The following is an 18,486-nucleotide window of genomic DNA, read 5'->3' as shown; positions in this document are numbered from 1 at the left end:
AAGATACACATACTGTTCATAAATAATCATCAATTTATAAGTGTACGTTTCTACATAAAGCCATCAGATACAGATTATTATGTGACACACGTATACACTAATTGCATTAGGTCGTTGTATTTGCAGATAAATCATAACAAAGAACCAACATAATTACTGAGGCTTCCGTGGCCGCTTGTTGACAATCTGTCTGTTGGCTTCTGTCCCTGGTTCTTCGGCTGATGTTTGATTATTTTTTTATTTTTATGTTTCCCTCAGTCCACCATCAGCAGTGGAGGGTGAAACTGTGACCAGTGCCAGTCCACACTGACAGATGGACCCGAAACAGAAACCAACAGCTAGTATGTCAAAAAACAAACAGTTGCATCTATCAAATGAGATAAATAAGTCAGGCGAAAATTAGAAATACGAAGGTAGTTTGGTAAGTTCGGTAAATTTCCACGAAATAGTGGAACATTTTTGTTGCGCCTTCGTGGTTGATAAGCTTGATTATTCTGAGGACCGTATAAAGAATTTCAACAATGAACAGTTCATTGTTGACAGCCATTTGATTGATCAGAGTGCCGACTGCGGTTAAAAATGGTGAAAACCGAGTTTGCTGCTGTTGCTAAAAATTTTCATTTGGAATGTTGGACTACCGCACGAATCAAAACAGAATTGGATGAAGTTCACGCGGACTTTCCACCATCACTGGGTGTCATTTACTTTTAGATTACCGGTAATGAATTTAAATGTGGTCGGACAAGCACCGAAGACGAAACGTGCTCCAGCCGTCCAGTTAAGTTCACCTCAAAGTAAACCATTTGCAAAAATCCATCATATGGTAATGCAGGACCGCTGAGTAAAAATACCTCAGATTGCTGAGACTGTAGGCATCTTACCTGACAGAGTGCATAAAATCCTGCACGGAAAATTGGCTATGAAGAAGCTACGTGTAAGCTGGGTGCCACGATTGCTCATAGTCAACCAAAAGCGTATCTGGCACGCCATTTCAACACAAAATGTCTGGCGATGTTTAATCGCAATCCACAAGACTTCTTGCCCCGATTTGTGACTTGATGGAATTTGGTTCCATTATTACACAATAGAGTCAAAACGGGAGTCAAAACAATGGACAAAGGCTGGTGGAAGTACACAGAAGATGGCAAAGACAATTTAGTCAGCTGGTTAGCTGATGGCCACTGTTGTTTGGGAGTCCCCACGAATAATCCTCATAGTTACCTGGAAAAAGGCGGAACTAAAAATAGGCCCCATTATACTTCAGCGTTGGATCGTCTGAAATATGCATTGGGTAAAAAAAAAAGTGCTCTTTCACCATGGTAATGCAGCATCCCATACATTAGCGATAACAATGGCGAAAGTGCATGAAATGAACTTTGAACCGGTTCCTCATCCACTTTATTCACCAGACTTCTCCCTGTTCCCAAACTTGAAACTTTGGCTTGGTTGAAAGAAATTTCCATCAAATGAGGAAGTGATAGTTGCAGTCATTGTCTCTTGTGCAGAGTTTGACAGAAACTATTTTTCCGATGGGATGAAAAAGGTGGAAGAATACTGGACCCTCAGAGGAGACTATGTCAAGTAGGGTGAGCTGTTTATGAAACAAATATTTTTTCTTTCATTTTTACTTGCATTTTATTTGTCAAACAACTCTCGTAAATGATAACACTCGAATATTTTATGTTACATTAAACAAAGTTATTTTAGACTAGCACTCATAAACACCTCTACATAATAAAAACAGCTTTTCTGTAGCACTGAATTTATTTTGGATCTGAATCCTTTCTGATAGGACTTAAGACTTTCAGGTAGCTTCTTTTACAGAATTACCCCCATATACTATACACTACTGTGCACTTTACGTAGCTATTGATCAACCATAAAAATGTCTTTGAAATGCCAAGTTTAATGATGGTCAGCAGCTTTATTTTTTGTAAATATATGCACATTTTCATGGAAAAAACACAGTTTCATCAATATAGACACAAGCCTCAAAACAAATTCAGTTTAGTTCAGTTGAGCATACTGTTCTCCTGTCAAGAATGGGGCAATGTGGTTTGTGTTCTGTGTTGACTCTGTCAGCATGTCTCAAATGGTTATTTCTCTCTTATACCATGCATCGACTGTCACTTCGTGGTGAGACAAGAACTGTTTTTCAGCACATGTCATTGCTCGTTGGATTAGCGAGCACCACAGTGACATTATTTGAGCATTCAGCTGCTTATGTCATAAGCAAAATATCATAGATCTGTCTTGTGGAAGTCACCAGTTCTCAATGACACTAGCTGATGACACTATCTCAAAGTTATGGCTAATAGGTAGGCTTACTCTAAGGGTAATGCGACAGAAGTGCACTCTGCATTTTTGTAAACAAGCGAGGATGCTGAGTTGACCTAAACAGTAAGCACCCATCTCCACATAGTCAATTTAGCCTCTATGTGACCATATGTAAAACAGGACCCCCAGACTGTAGCACGGAAAGATGGTCAATCAGGAAACACCTGGAATGGAATGAGATCAGTGGTGTGCATTTCTCTGTGAAATGAGTGCAGGATTTGTCTGATGGCTATAGCAGTATCAGGACTGGGTCCTCCAGCCTATTGTGTGGCACTACAGTCGACATTTTGCCAATGTGTTCTTTTTTAAAGACTATAATGTACAAGCAAATGTCACCTTCCTTGTGGACATCTTTGTACAGAAGGCAGCAATCAACCAAATGGAATGGCCTGTGATATCTCCTGACTTGAACCTGACTGAGCATGCTTGGAACCGTTTAGAACTCATTCTGCATCATCACAGGTACCTTCCTCAGGGGGGTCTCTGTGGAAGAGTGGGACAGATTTGATGGCAATGTCTTGGCACTAACCCACTGGCAGATTTTAATATTACAGATATGTCTTTCTAACAAACTGTTTTTATTTTAATTCTTCTTTCTTTTTCTTTCACAATAAAGTTGTTTTAGCTTCATTTCATTCTGTTCTCCCCTTGAATTTAAGCCCACACACATCAACAAGTTTATCTTTAACAGTGGCAGGTAATGTAGCTAATTTAGCAAACTGCCAAGTTCATTGAATGGATATAGTAGGCATAGTCTTATTATGGCACTTCAGTTCTTGCTGTATCATGAGTAGTGCAGCTGTTGTGTGTGCTGCAGACTGTGTTCATTCAATAAGTAGACAGAAACCCTTCCAAAAGTTTGCATTTGTTTTTCTGTGTTAAATTTCTAACATTATCTAATAGTGCTCATTTTATGATTCTCTATCACAGTCTTGTTAATAATTTATTTTTGTATTGTAATGCACTACATGATTACCTAATATGGTGCCCTGTAACTTCTTTACAACTATCGACTTGCACTGAGCTCTGTAATTGTGGGATGTAAAATTAGATATTATCACAATTATCGAAACCAGTCATTTTTTCTTTGCCAGTGATTTATCAGTGGAGATCAACTTTATGGCCAGTGGAACACCATGAACTGGCAACCAAACATTCGAAGAGATATTTTATGGTAGACAAGAGGCAGTCAGATACAAAAATTTATTTATATGTCCTCCGCAGGCAAATGCTAGCTGTTGTCAGAGACAAGGTCAAAGGCGGTCCTCATATCACTATAGCACTAAGATGGTATGTTACATGATATAGGTTTTTCCAGTGCTTTGATGGCAGTTTGTATAGTACCGCACTAGCGTAGTGTTGTCTTTTTTATTTAAACTGTTGTCTTTGTACTTAGTGTTGGAAATCAGATATATGTTTAACTTTATTTGTACTTAAACTGCTGTACTTATTGCTTTTTGTACAGGTTACTAAGTCTGTGATAGCATTGCTGCTTTACTTCAGTTGGAAGAAGTTTGCCATACTTGCTGATCCCCAATGGAAACGCGTGGCAGAGACACTGGAAGCGGAGGCAAAAGAGAACAACATGACTATCACACATCATAGCACTGTATATGATCAACAAATGTGCTGTGATCAGAAACTAAGCTGTTGTTCAGCAGCGTATTGGTATAACACTGTTCATGAAACTAGGAACATAACGAGAAGTAAGTTCTTAATAACATCAAATGATGACATATCTCATTCTGTAGTGAAACATACCATCAAACAACTGAGTAGAGGCAGGAACCAACTCATTTGCAAAAGGGATTTCAGTTGTTGCCTTAGTCTGATAAAAGTGTGTAGCTGACTGTTATATTAAGATATTGTGTTATTGCATTTTTTCAAGTTTCCGTCATGTAATGCAGACCATACCAAATAAACTTAATTGAAACAACAAATTACTGAAATCAATCACATGTTTAATATTTTGCATAACATGTTTCAGTGGATTATACCTCCATCATTAGGTGGATTTATTTCAGGTCATAATGCTTGAATGTCTTGTATGTGCCGCAGACTGCTTTTTACACATGTTTATGTCACATAAGCTTTCAATGAACTGTGGATTGGTATAAATTCATCTGGTGATTTATTTTTGTTCATTTATTCATTCACTTTGTAGACAAATTTATTTGCATAGACAACAATATTACACATTTATAATATATTCAGTGTTTACAGCTGAGATACTTAACAATAATGGAAAAAGATATACATAAACATTGATGATACAGACATTTATAGACTACTTATTAGTGTATAATGTAAGGTAAGATTAAAGAATCATAAAGAAACTGATTCACATAACAGAAATGAATCACATGACTCCTCCAATACTACATCTTGGATTTTAAATTACTTGATATAATTTATGTACAAGACATATATTGTGTTGCTTGCAAATATGCTCCACCCTCTTTGGCTACTTTGTTATTGTTCAGTGTAATTATTTATTTGTAATAATACTCTTTAATGGAATAAAAATTTGAAGTACATATATTTTAAGAAATGTTTTAAATTTACAAAGTTCCCTTATGTCTTCAACATATTTTTGCAGTTTATTATAAAGCTTGGCTCCTTGGTAAAACAAAGTGGTCTGAGCCTTAACTTTACTTGTTTTATTCAGGTACAGGCACCACTGTACCTGTTTTGGCAATCAATAATCTGCCAAAGCACATAATGGAAAATACAGTAACCTGCATTGTTTACAGTAACTTGTTGTCTCAATTAATTTTCATAATGCTCACAATCAAGCTTAATCTAAAACTTTATATTTAAAATAACTGAGATTGTTTCTTTAGTTTATTGCTAAACTAATGTTGTACTTGAAATAATATATTTATTCTGATTGCAGTTTATGTGTTCCTTGGCAATCCTCTGTTGCTAGTTGAATTCATGAAAGCAATGCAACTACAAAATTTATTCGATGACGGTGAATACATGGTCATAACTGCAGACATGATGCCATACTCTGTTGAACAATCATTTAAATATATTTGGGGTGAGCATATCTGAAGAATATTTCTTCATATATCTTTCATAGTGGAAGGATTTATTGACTTCTTTCCTTCCATCTGAAATTCTACACATATTAGACATAATTTTATTGAATTGTGATATATAAGTTACATTGGATTGGTTGATTGCGTTGTCCCAGCACTGCAGCTTGACTGGTTGGCTAAGGGCTGGGAGAAAGAAGCAGCAAGCGAACAGGATAGGTACATGACACCTGAGTTGCATGTGGCACACAGTGAAGTGAAGGAGAGGAGTGATTGGGATATAGAACAGAGGAAGAGGGGGACTGCAGAGACGGAAGTGTGAGTGTAGATTGATGTCGTGAAGTGGTCAGCACTCCTCCATTTCGTGTGGCCCACTTAACTCCTCTTGCCTACACCAGAGTGTGCTTACTAGTTGGATGTACCTGGCATCTTCACTGGCTGCCTCACTGACCCAGCTCTATGCCATCCTCCTGGACCCTCTCTTACCACATCCACCTCCTTTCTCTCCTCCTCCATTCCATCTGCCAGAAGCCCTTGCCTCAGCTGAGCTGTAGTGCTAGGACAACATAGCCATGTTAGTTCATGTTAGCTTTTAATAATTAGCTTTAAAAAACAACAATATGGCAGTGTTTTCAATCATGTTTATTCATCTTCTGACTAGACAACACCTCATCTATGTGGTGAACGGTTACCTGCATCCTTCCATTGTACATTATCTGAACAAATGTATCAGGACACCCATCTGTAATGCAGATATCATGAGAGGCAGACCCACCAGTACAAAAGGAGGCAGGGAGTACTGTGTTGTCATTAAAGAAAGAGTACCAGCACAAATGTGTGGTCAGGAGCCCTCTGTGATTTTGAACATGATGTCACCTGAGTAAAAAACCATACAGGATATTTCAGACCTTCTAAAGCCACCCAAGTTCACTGTTGGTGATGTGATTATGGTGTGCAAATGCAAAGGCACAACCACAGCTAAACGAAGACTGCCAAACCTCATGTACTAATGGACAGTACTGTTCAGCATTGGAGAGAGTGGTTGTAAAAAGGAAGGAAGGAATCACACATGAGTTCTAAACTTCTCCAGAAGTCCAGCTAGCACAGGGAGTTAAAAAAAAAATAGTGATACAATGATCGAGCATCTCCTCATAAGCCACAAATCTCTTTTGTCAATGCTAGTCAACACTTGAGTTGGTATAATGAGTGACACCATGACTGGAAATGTGTGATTGAAATGATGAACTGTGCTACACCCTGTGGCAATCTGATGGAAGGATTTGGATTGGCGAATGCCTGGAGAATGTTACTTGCCATCATGTTTAGTTCCAACAGTGAAGTACAGAAGAGGAGGTGTTACAATATGGGGGCTAGTTTTCATGAGTAAGCTGTTTCCCCTTTATTGCACATAACAAAACACTAAATGCAGAAAGAAATGAATATGTTTTACAACATTATGTACCGTGTACAGTAGAGGAACAGTTTGGAGATGATGGTTGTTTACATCAATATGGGGGTAAAATATGAGAAAGGCAATGACTCACCTATAGCAGATCAGTGCGAGGGGCTCAGAAACATATAATCAAAAACTGCGTGCCACATTAGCTACTGAGCACTAGCTCTTTTTCTACCAAACATACAAACATTTACACACACAAAAAACCACACGGACACTCAAACACACAGTCCCATGGCCGTGGCCAGGGAAGTGTGCATTTGGGTGTCTGTGAGATTGTGTGTTTGAATGTTGTGTGCTTTTACTAGAAAATGAGCTAGTGCTTGAAAGATAGTGTGAATGTTGTTTTCTGTTAAGTGCATCTGTGCTCCATGCATCAATATGCTGTAGGTGAGTGACTGCTGTTCCTTTATTTTAACCATTAGTCCATCCAGGAATTTCTGCGATTGTTTGTATCAGCATGACAAAGCACCCTGTCATAAAGCAGTATCAGAGAAGTGATGGCGTGTGCGTAGGAACAGTCTTAAATTGACTGGCCTTCTCTAAGTTTGACCTGAACCCAATGAACCACTTTTAGGATGAGTTATAATGTCGACTTTACCCCAGACCACCTTCTCTGGTTTCAGCTCTTGAGCAAGAATGGGCTGCCATTCCTCCACAGATATTCAGACACCTCACTGAAAGTGTCCCCAGCAGAGTTCAAGTCATCATAAAAGTGAATAGTGGATATACCCCATATTAATATCCACAAATAGGTGTCTGGTACTTTTGATCAGATCATGTATGTGTTCCACCCAGGACTTTACAGTATCAAATTAAACTCAAACTCTGATGTGATTACAGGGTCTCTTGGATTTGATCAGCCAGACTGTAATTTGGATAGTATTGAAAAGAGGCTAAGATCATTACTTGTAGTTGTGCTAACCCCACCTGCAGATGCCTATGAAAATTTCACAAAAGATGTGCGGACCAATAATACTAAAGAACCGTTTAATTTTCCTATGCCAGAAGTGTTTTTCAACAAAAGTTTCAAAACAGTGAGTACATGTTAATCATATATTCAGTTTCTGAATTAAATATTTTAGATTACTGAATAATATGTGCTTGTTAGACAAGAAATTTTCTTAAACTATATTTTGAAACAGGTTTCTAAAATTATTTCTAATAATCTAATGAAGTGTGATACTATATTTCTTTACACTTTGTCTCAATGTTCTTTTGTAGTATGTGTCAATATATGCAGCATATCTGTATGATGCTGTGAAGCTGTATGCAACAGCACTAGATGAAGTGCTGGATGAAAAAGCCAACTTGACAGTGGATGCTATTGATGAAGTGGTGCAGAATGGAACATTGATTATTGAAAGGATAATAAAGAGGCAGAAGTATACGAGTAAGTGAATGTTGTATCACTAACATTAGAAAAATCAGGCAGCAAAAGACAGTCACTGCTATGCCTCTATGTTTATTTGAAACACTGTTCTTTGGATTTGAAATGAAATAGTATCTAGAAGGAATATTTACTTATGTGCAATTTTATACATGGCTGTCAATCAGCAGCTGTGAAGCACATTTTAAGAATAGAAATAATCAGTTGTCAGCTGCACAAATTTTTATTAAATTAATTTCTTGACTAGTTTTGGAAAATTAATTTACCATCCTCAAAAAATCATACAGTTAAACTTACATAAGTAAGCAATCATCAAGCAAGCTTCTTTTTATTCATAAAGAGATACCTCCTGTTGATAAACATCTAAAATCTGGGATATACAAAATCAGAGAGCATATGCTCAGCCTTTTATGTAGGACAAACAGAAAGGGCATTTAAGACTTGGTTCCATAGCATTTGTTGAACAAAACTGGCAAGGTTGCTTACAAATCAATGTTTTCAGAACATCTTAAAGAATGGTTCAAATGACTCTGAGCACTATGGGACTTAACTTCTAAGGCCATCAGTCCCCTAGAACTTATAACTACTTATACCTAACTAACCTAAGGACATCATACACACCCATGCCGGAGGCAGGATTCGAACCTGCGACCGTAGCGGTCGCGCGGTTCCAGACTGTAGCACCTAGAACTGCTCAGCCACCCCGGCCGGCAGAACATCTTAAAACTGAAAAGCACTTACACCCACTGCTTTTGTTACTTAATATCAAAATCTTGCACATAGTGGATAAAGGGTGCAAAATGAATCTTTTAGAAGATATAGAAATTTTTGAGCATCCCTATCCAGGCCCCAAAGATCTGCTGAATGATCAGCTCTCGCTTGGAAACAGTTTGTTTTTTGATTGTAATTTCTCTCTTTTCCAATGTTTTTTAACTTGCCTATTTGCTTAACCAATTATTTATATCGCATATTAAAAATGACCATTTGTACCTGTCGATTCTAATGACTTGTAACCTCCCTATTTGCTTAATGCTTTTTACTCCATGTTAAGAATGGAAGTTTGCACGTGTTGTTTGTCCATTTCTTCCCTCAACATCTAGTCAAGATGCCTTAGTGCTTTTTAAAGTAATTTATTTTTTATATATTTTTTTAAATATGTTTTGACTGTGATGACTAGTCATAGTCACGAGCCACCTATTTGTATCGTGTTCAGAGTGCCTAATACATTTTCCTGTGTTACATCATTTTAAGTTACTAATGTAGATGTGCTGTGATGCAGCCAGTATTTATAAGAGCTATAGGTAGAGGCCCTAAATGGAAAGACAACTTGTAAATATGCACTGGGACGTTGTGCTCGCTGTCAAGTCGGATGTCTCAGCTGGGACTGGTCCAATTATTTACGTCACTGAAAAATCATATCCAGGGGCTGGCCTCTACATTAAGATACTGGAAAGTTCAGTGTAGCGCCACTTCTCCATCGGCCCATGGTGCCACCATCAGCTGATTATTAAATAAACCTGATCATTGTACCCTTCCTTCAGCCCTTTTTACAAGCTATGTTATAATTGTGTAAAAATTTATACGCCTGATTAAAACTAAACTAAACTCCTCCCAAACAGGCCATGAAGGCCCAACAATACCAACCTGCCACTGTGTCATCATCAGCCCATAGGCGTCACTGGATGCAGATATGGAGGGGCATGTGATCAGCATACTGCTCTCCCGACCATATGTCAGTTTCTGAGACCAGAGCCACTACTTCTCGATCAAGTAGCTCCTCAGTTTGCCTCACAAGAACTGAGTGCACCTGCTTACCAACAGTGCTCGGCAGACTGGATGGTCACCCGTCTAAGTGCTAGCCCAGCCCGACAGCGCTTAACTTCGGTGATCTGGCAGGAACCAGTGTTACCTCTGCGGCAAGGCCATTGGTATAGGCTTGATTAGCACATGAAATAAGATCATAATGGAGTTTCATTTCTTTAAGACTGATGTTCAGTTTCGTTTGATGTATGTTTAGATAGGAGTGTCCTCATTGTGCTTAGTCTTCGTAACCTTTTAGGCACACTAGCGCTCATTGCTTTTGGTTGTTGTTGTTGTTGTTGTTGTGGTCTTCCGTCCTGAGACTGGTTTGATGCAGCTCTCCATGCTACTCTATCCTGTGCAAGCTTCTTCATCTCCCAGTACCTACTGCAACCTACATCCTTCTGAATCTGCTTAGTGTATTGATCTCTTGGTCTCCCTCTACGATTTTTACCCTCCCCGCTGCCCTCCAATGCTAAATTTGTGATCCCTCGATGCCTCAGAACATGTCCTGCCAACCGATCCCTTCTTCTAGTCAAGTTGTGCCACAAACTTCTCTTCTCCCCAATCCTATTCAATACCTCCTCATTAGTTACGTGATCTACCCACCTTATCTTCAGCATTCTTCTGTAGCACCACATTTCGAAAGCTTCTATTCTCTTCTTGTCCAAACTAGTTATCGTCCATGTCTCACTTCCATACATGGCTACACTCCATACAAATACTTTCAGAAACGACTTCCTGACACCTAAATCTATATTCGATGTTAACAAATTTCTCTTCTTGAGAAATGCTTTCCTTGCCATTGCCAGTCTACATTTTATATCCTCTCTACTTCGACCATCATCGGTTATTTTACTCCCTAAATAGCAAAACTCCTTTACTACTTTAAGTGTCTCATTTCCTAATCTAATTCCCTCAGCATCACCCGACTTAATTTGACTACATTCCATTATCCTCGTTTTGCTTTTGTTGATGTTCATCTTATATCCTCTTTTCAAGACACTGTCCATTCCGTTCAACTGCTCTTCCAAGTCCTTTGCTGTCTCTGACAGAATTACAATGTCATCGGCGAACCTCAAAGTTTTTACTTCTTCTCCATGAATTTTAATACCTACTCCGAATTTTTCTTTTGTTTCCTTTACTGCTTGCTCAATATACAGATTGAATAACATCGGGGAGAGGCTACAACCATAAGTGAAATGTATTATGGTCACACTAGTCTATTGGTGCTAATTATTGTATTTCTTGTGGTTTTTTAATATTTTACTTATAATGCAAATTTTCTTTGGTCACCATATCTTCGCATTTGTTATGTTACTTCTTAACTGCTTCACAGTACTATGTAAAATTTTTAAGGAAGGTATGTTTATAATCTGTTTATAACAGTACACTTATTGTTATTAATCTTCTGTTGATTGTGATCCAATCCTGGTACTAACCAAATTCTTATCTTATTCCCATTTTTTGTAGAACTCTATCATCCAGAGTTTGCTTGATGTTTGATTTTTGATTTAAGTCTAGCTGTGTGATTTTCTTGGGATGCCATATTACTTTGCCAAAGCTAGTCAAAAAGTTAATTTAATAAAAATTTGTGCAGTTGACAACTGATCATTTCTGTTCTTAAAATTTATTTGCAAGTTAGTTTGTCTGTTGCCATATCATAATTATTGGTTTTTGTTCATTCATTGAATGGATGAATGGTGTGCTCACACCAATACGAAGGAAACAAAAGATAAACAGTTGCTGAGTAATATAACCAAGAAAGCAGGGTAGCAGCTTTTCCCTTCTCTTTCTTAATCTTAAATTGCTGGAATCGTATTTCTCTTGACACCCTGCTATATACACTACCGAATATTTAATGACATGCAATGCTGTGTCTTTTGAACTGTGAACATTGTAAACTTTTTGTAATGTATCTGCTGTTCTTTTAGAGCTCTACTGTTCTTTGTGTGTAACTGAGTAACTAAAACAGTAACCAAATTTAAGGCTGCTTTATGTGTTAGCAGGGATGGTTGTTTTGTAGATGATATGCTTTCGCCTTCCTGTCAACAAAGAACCTGACAACCAGCCAGGCATGGTGACACCTGCGCTGCACAATTTTTCTTGAATTGTCATATAAGTGGATGTTATTAGTGGAGGAAGCAAGATCTTTTCCACACATAAGCTACCACAGGGAAAGGAACAGAGCAGAGGGTGTAAGCTCTGCCTTTCTCATGCCCTACGGTAACATGACTAGCACAAAAAATTGAAACATAACTCAACAGTCACCAATTGCCACTACAGTGCTATGGGCCAACAATAATGCTTGCTCACTGTAAATAATAGAATTGCTGATGAAACATCAGCCTTCTGTATTCTACTGATACAGAACTAGAGTGCACACTGTACAGATTGATGCAGTTATAAGCACCTGACACCTTAACATGTTTCACACACAAAGCTTTCTAAGAATTTAAAGACCCATTCAAGTAAAAAAATAGTCAAAGAGGTATCACTATTTCAGCAATGCTCTTAAGTACATTAAATACTAAGTACATAGAGTATAGAGGGAAGAAACATGAAGTTCATTATTCTGTCTGCTATAATGTGGCTCGTCGCAGCTTCCTCTCAGAGTACAGCTTGCATCTAATATTCTCCCTTCGTATACAGTGTTTGGCCTATTTGGCAAACTGTTGTTGGAGCAAAAAATCATCACTTCAGTGTAAAACATTTATAACATACCATTTAAATGAAAATTCAGCAGAAGAATGCAGGTCTAGCCCTGCCTCATAACAATGTACATGTGTTCAGTCTCTTGTACGTCATTCTTCTCTTCTTTCATTTCCATATTATGGTTGAGTTAACCAAGCATATTGTGTGCATAATTGTGAAGTATTACCATGTCAACAATAGCAAATAAGTGCTTAATTTTCACACATAATGATTTTTGTTCTCAATAAGCTGCTGGTAAGTGAGATAGCCACATCTCCTCTGGCATAAATTTCTGTTTGATATTTAGTGCCAGTGATTAAAGTTGTACGAGGTGTGATCAGAAAGCAATGGAAATTTTCGTTTTTCTGAAAGAATCTTTACTTATCCAATGACATCAACATGTGCCCTTCAAAGTAATCTCCTCAAAAGTTGTGCCAGTGCTTTTTCCACTTCTGGAACTAACTTTTTGTTAAAGTTGTGAGGATTCTCTCCTTGTTGATGTGATGTGCATACTTGTTTTGGAGGGCCCTACTTTCCACCAGACTTTTCCTGTGAAGTAACATCTGTTACCTAGTAAGAGGCACTGGTAGGTTCACAATGAGGATTTATTATCCCAATTACAAATTGGTTTACCATCTGATCAAAATACAAAGGGTAAAATAAAAAAAAATGTTTTATTGGCAGCTGTTAGCTACAATTTCCAGCTACTTATCTACACAGTCACTGCTTGGACTTAGACATTTGTGTAGCATTGTACCAACTTTCCAATACCGTCATCATAGAAGGCAGCCACCAGTGCTCTCCACCAATTCTCTAGGCTGGTTGACAGCTGGCCTGTGCCAAAATGTCTTCATAGCCAGCAATTCATGTGAGGAGAAATGAAACTCAGAGGGAGCAAATTACAGGCAGTATTGTGGGTTATCAAACACTTCCCTTCAAGAACGCTGCAGAAGCATCTTCATTGCCACTGTAGAATGTGGCTGAGCATTGTTTTGAAGAAGGAAACAAATGACAGTTATGTTATGTGGGCTGCAAAGCTTCAGGCGAAATTTCTCACTAGGCTCTTGTACTTGGTGGGATATAGTATTTTCTAGGCATCTTTATGTGCTGACTGTGTGCTCAAACTGGAAAGAGCAATGTGACACGGGTGGTGTTACTAGAGACACTGTCCAACACATCTGTGCAAAGCTTCATCAGATTTTCTCAGTGGTTCTATTTTGTGACCGAACAGAACCCAGTTTCCGAACAGCTGTTGTAACTTCTTACAGGCAATAACAAGTACAGACTCTCATTGTGGTTCCAAGTCAAATTCAGTTCTGTGTTATACATAGATCTCCCCAATTGCAAAGTCCCATGATCACAGAATTTCACCATGGATGGAGCTCCACAGCACACTGCACTGCTCTGCAGACTCTGAGCTCATGCCTGCTCTGTCGTCATGTGCAGCCATCTCGTGGCCCCGGAACATCTCAAACATACATCACTACACCAATCCAAACAGAACCTAATTTAATTTTACCTGTAATTATTATTACATAAACCTAGTTTTTCAAAATACAGTTCTCAGCCTTATGTATATTTCTATAAACACAAACAGACATGATCTCGCAATCTCAATTTGGGTGTAAGGGTTCATATCACCAACTCCCATTGACCATCATGCTAATTTGCACCCTTACATGGTTTTCAGCTCTATCAGTGATCCTGTTTTTTATCTCATCAGTGGTGGAAAAATGATGTCCTTTCACAGTTCTGTTCAGCCTTGGGAATAGAAAGAAATCGCAGGGGACCAAGTTCAATAAATAGAGTGGCTGAGGCAATGTAATGGTTTTGTTTTTGTCAAAAAATCACAAACAAGCATTGAGATGTGAGTGGGAGCATTATCATGATGCAATTTGCACAAGTGTTTTTACCATAGTTCTGGTCATTTTCTTCGAATTGCTTCGCACAAATGGTGCATTACTTCCAGGTAGTATCCGTATTGATTGTATGACCATAAGGTAGGAACCCATGATGCACTATGCTATAGTAATTGGAGAACACAGTGAGAAGAGCCTTCATTTGTGTTCAGACTTGTCGAATTTTTTTGGTCTTGGCCCTTCATGCAGTTTCCATTGGTATGACTGGCCTGGTTTTAACATCATACCCAAATACTCATGTTCTGTCACCTGTTCCACCTTCTTTGGAAGTCCTGAATTGTTGTCTACTTCATTAAAAAATTCCTGAGTGATGACTGGTTGTCATTTTTGGTCAAAATTCAACAATTTTGGAACAAACTTTGTGGTTACATATTTCATGTCCAAAACATTAGAAAAAACTCATTGCTATGAGTCAAAGCATATGCTGACATCATAGGCAACCTATCTGATGGTGATTTGCAAGAACTATTTGCTTTACTTCTCCCACATTGATGTCAGTAATTGATGTGCTATGGCACCCAGAGTGGTCATCGTCTTCAGTGTCTTCTTGACCCTCTTTGAAATGTATATACCACTTGTAAACTCTTGTGTTACTCATAGTAGATTCACCAAAATCCTCAGTCAATATTTTGGATGCAGTGCTGCACTTTGTTCCATTTTTCAAACAAAATTTAATGCAAATTCTTTGATCCATCTGCTTTGAAAGCAAATATTCGCTGAGCACTTGAAAACACTTACAGTATAATTTTTTCGACCATCAACAATAAACTAAGTAGTAATAACAGCTAAAGATGTAAATGTACATCAGGAACATGTCTACCAACAAATTAAAAACAAAAACTTTGAAAATCAGATGTATAAAGCATATGAAATTAAAAGATTCCCATTGTTTTCTCATCACACCTGATATATATGGGGCCAGATGAAGCATAATACAACAATTCTAAACATCTGCAATTGAAATTGTATTATTAAGGGAAGTGACTTATGAAGAAGCTGCAAAAGAGAAAGAAAAAAAAGGGTGACAAAATAAATAAATGAAAAGCTAAATGTTCGTTTTCATGGTCATCTTCTGCATCTGCTGTTATAATCGGTTATTATTAATGTCTTGTCCGTGGCTTGTGGTCTTGCAGTAGCGTTCTCGCTTCCCGTGCACGGGGTCCCGGGTTTGATTCCCGGTGGGGTCAGGGATTTTCTCTGCCTCAAGATGACTGGGTGTTGTGTGTCTTTCATCATCATTTCATCCTCATTCACTCGCAAGTCGCCGTAGTGGCGTTAAAGAACTTGTGGTGCGGCGGCCAAACCGCCCTGCGAGGGGTCTCCCGGTCACCAATGCCATATGCTCATTATTATTATTAATGTCTCCATCTTAAGCTTACTGCAATTAATTGCAGTAAGCTTAAGACAGAGAAACTGATAATCAGTGAAAATGAAAAGCTGTTTTCTGGCAGATAGTAGAGATCTTCTTGAAGTTGAAATTGGCCAAAATGTCTTGTTTCAAAATTAATGTGTTCTTATTTACATGTGTGTTACCAGGAAATGCTATTTAACAGTTCGTCATCTTGAAACTAAGATGCTATATTAGTGTAGCTTTATGGCAGAACACAGTATCATTGCCTCTTTCCATAAAAATTTTCAGCTTGCTGATAGCAGAAGAATGTTCTGCTTGGCAAAAGTTAAAATGTGATTGACATGTGTAATCACACTTCCATACTTATCAAGAGGTCCGAAACGAATAATATGCATGTCAATCACATCGCGATTATGGGCAGCATGGGGTTCACGCCAGAGCCTCAGGACGTGCGCTAGCAGCGCATGTCGTGTGTTTCAAGTGTCAACTTCATGTCTTAATATCTCGGGATGTAATGGGAATATTGCGATGCAGTCAACTCCATTGTGTATGTGCTTTGTCATGCTATGGATTGCTGAAGAAAAAATATAGGAGGTCCATTTAAAAAAACATAAGTTTGTGTTAAAAAACACATATGCTTTCGTTTTAGAATGTTTCCAAATATGTACATTCATGGGCCCCAGTTCTACATTGATACCGGTGAAAGTCGTTTTCCAGTAGCTGTTATTGTTCCAGAGATATTTTGGGTGGACAAGATAGCTGGGACACCCTGTATATGAGTACTTATCATGGAGTAGAGCAATAGTGTTTCTAACATTTTAATTACATTGCGTAAAAATTGTATTGGATGATGTATTCTTGCAGTGTTATTTACTAATTGGGAACATATGATCAATAAATAGAATGATACTTCATAATAAAAGAACCAAATTTCCATGGTATTCCTAGGACTTGTGTGTACATTTTTAAACTAAATATGTACGTACTAATTTCTTTCTAAATGCCTGTAGGCTCAATCATTTGTACCCACTCCAGCACTTACAAAAAGAGCGTATGACATTGTCTGTAGAGCTACTCAAAATTCATGTACTAATATACCCTCACATATTATAACTGATGAAAAATCACTTCTAGGTTACTCGTTTCAGAATATAGTAGGATGATGAAAGCAAAACTGGTATTTTATTTGTCAAAAGTATGATATTACATCCACTTATCAACAACAATAACAACAAAAGGGCTACAACTGTGCTAAAGACTTTCTATATCACCTATACACATTTTCAAAGGTTGCTAAGATATAATGACATTGACCATGCAAATACCTTCATAAATCATTATTTGCTTCTTTTACTTATATTGTTGAATTCACTAACACTAATATCAGTGGTGAAATATGAAAAAATTGCTAACTTTCAGAAGGCAATGCAATATTTATAAAATGTATACAGAGGCTTTTATTATCGTAAGCGTGAAGTAATTAGGGCCACCAACTCAGAAATTGGAGTCACATCGAGGAAGAAAAGAAAGAACACATGAAAAACATGTCCATATGCTATAATTTTAATGGCTGAAAATAAAATAAAATGTTATGTACCATTCCACAACACATTTTCTGAAATTAAGCATAACATACAAATCCTGGGAGTTTGATCAACAATGCAGTTAGCCTAAATAGCATTTCGTCACTCTCTCCACATGTATGGCTCCTAGGTCAGCTTTCCAGCTTGTGAATAAATGAGATATGCTGCATCCAAAATGCAGTCACAATGGCATCTTTGGAAATGCACAGGGGACAGAAAAACTGTGGAAGAAACCTTCAGTCTCGACATGTCGAGTTCTGTTTGACTTCGTAATCTTCCTAATAGCATTAGGATTTATAATTATTGTAGCCTTTTGGTGTCTAAATTCTTTGTCAGCCTTCTTTGGATTTTTTGTGTTCATGTAGTTTTCTCAATGTTGCTTTTAAAACTTTTGTGAGTATTTTCTCCTATTTTTACTGCCCATACAAATTAAACCGATGAACATACGTATATCAGCACTTCACATGCTTTATCTGAAAGTGATATCTTGGGTAATAAGAACTTATTTTGCATTGTGAGTATTTCCTTTGAACATACACTGATTATAACCACACTATACTCCTTCTTTAATCTATTATCTGAAGGAAAAGCCTCAATCCTACTATTAGGTAGTAGGAGTCAAAGAAGTCTTCTTCTGATCACATCTTTGAGTACACTAGTGATCCCATAATAACATTTGATCAGGCAACATAACGCAGTATACTCTCTCTTGTACAAGTTAAGGCATCTATATCATCTCTTTCAAGAGCGATGAAACATTGCTGGCACCACTGCCACCATCCTACATCTGGCACATACTGCAGAGTGATGTGGTACTTCTATTAGCCTATGGCTTTGATTTCTCTCTTCTCCCTTTTAAATGTTCAGTTCTTTTATAGACTTTGTTATGGTTAACATTGTGTACGGTTTTAGAGC

The 18,486-nt window shown here is 37.8% G+C and overlaps 1 protein-coding gene across 1 annotated transcript in view; it reads left to right on the top strand.

Annotated features, from left to right (window-relative positions):
* LOC126090575 (receptor-type guanylate cyclase Gyc76C-like) overlaps window positions 1-18,486 on the top strand; it is a 507,434-nt gene that overhangs the window by 413,245 nt on the left and 75,703 nt on the right. Inside the window, exons 5-8 of the mRNA XM_049906996.1 lie at window positions 3,803-4,043; window positions 5,234-5,380; window positions 7,678-7,871; window positions 8,059-8,227. Of these exons, the coding sequence (XP_049762953.1) occupies window positions 3,803-4,043; window positions 5,234-5,380; window positions 7,678-7,871; window positions 8,059-8,227 (751 nt within the window). The remainder of the gene's footprint in view (window positions 1-3,802; window positions 4,044-5,233; window positions 5,381-7,677; window positions 7,872-8,058; window positions 8,228-18,486) is intronic.

This window comes from Schistocerca cancellata, chromosome 1 (genome assembly GCF_023864275.1).
Source record: "Schistocerca cancellata isolate TAMUIC-IGC-003103 chromosome 1, iqSchCanc2.1, whole genome shotgun sequence".
NCBI lineage: Eukaryota > Metazoa > Arthropoda > Insecta > Orthoptera > Acrididae > Schistocerca > Schistocerca cancellata.
Note: the sequence above shows the minus strand (reverse complement) of the source record. Positions and strands in the feature narration are given on the sequence as shown.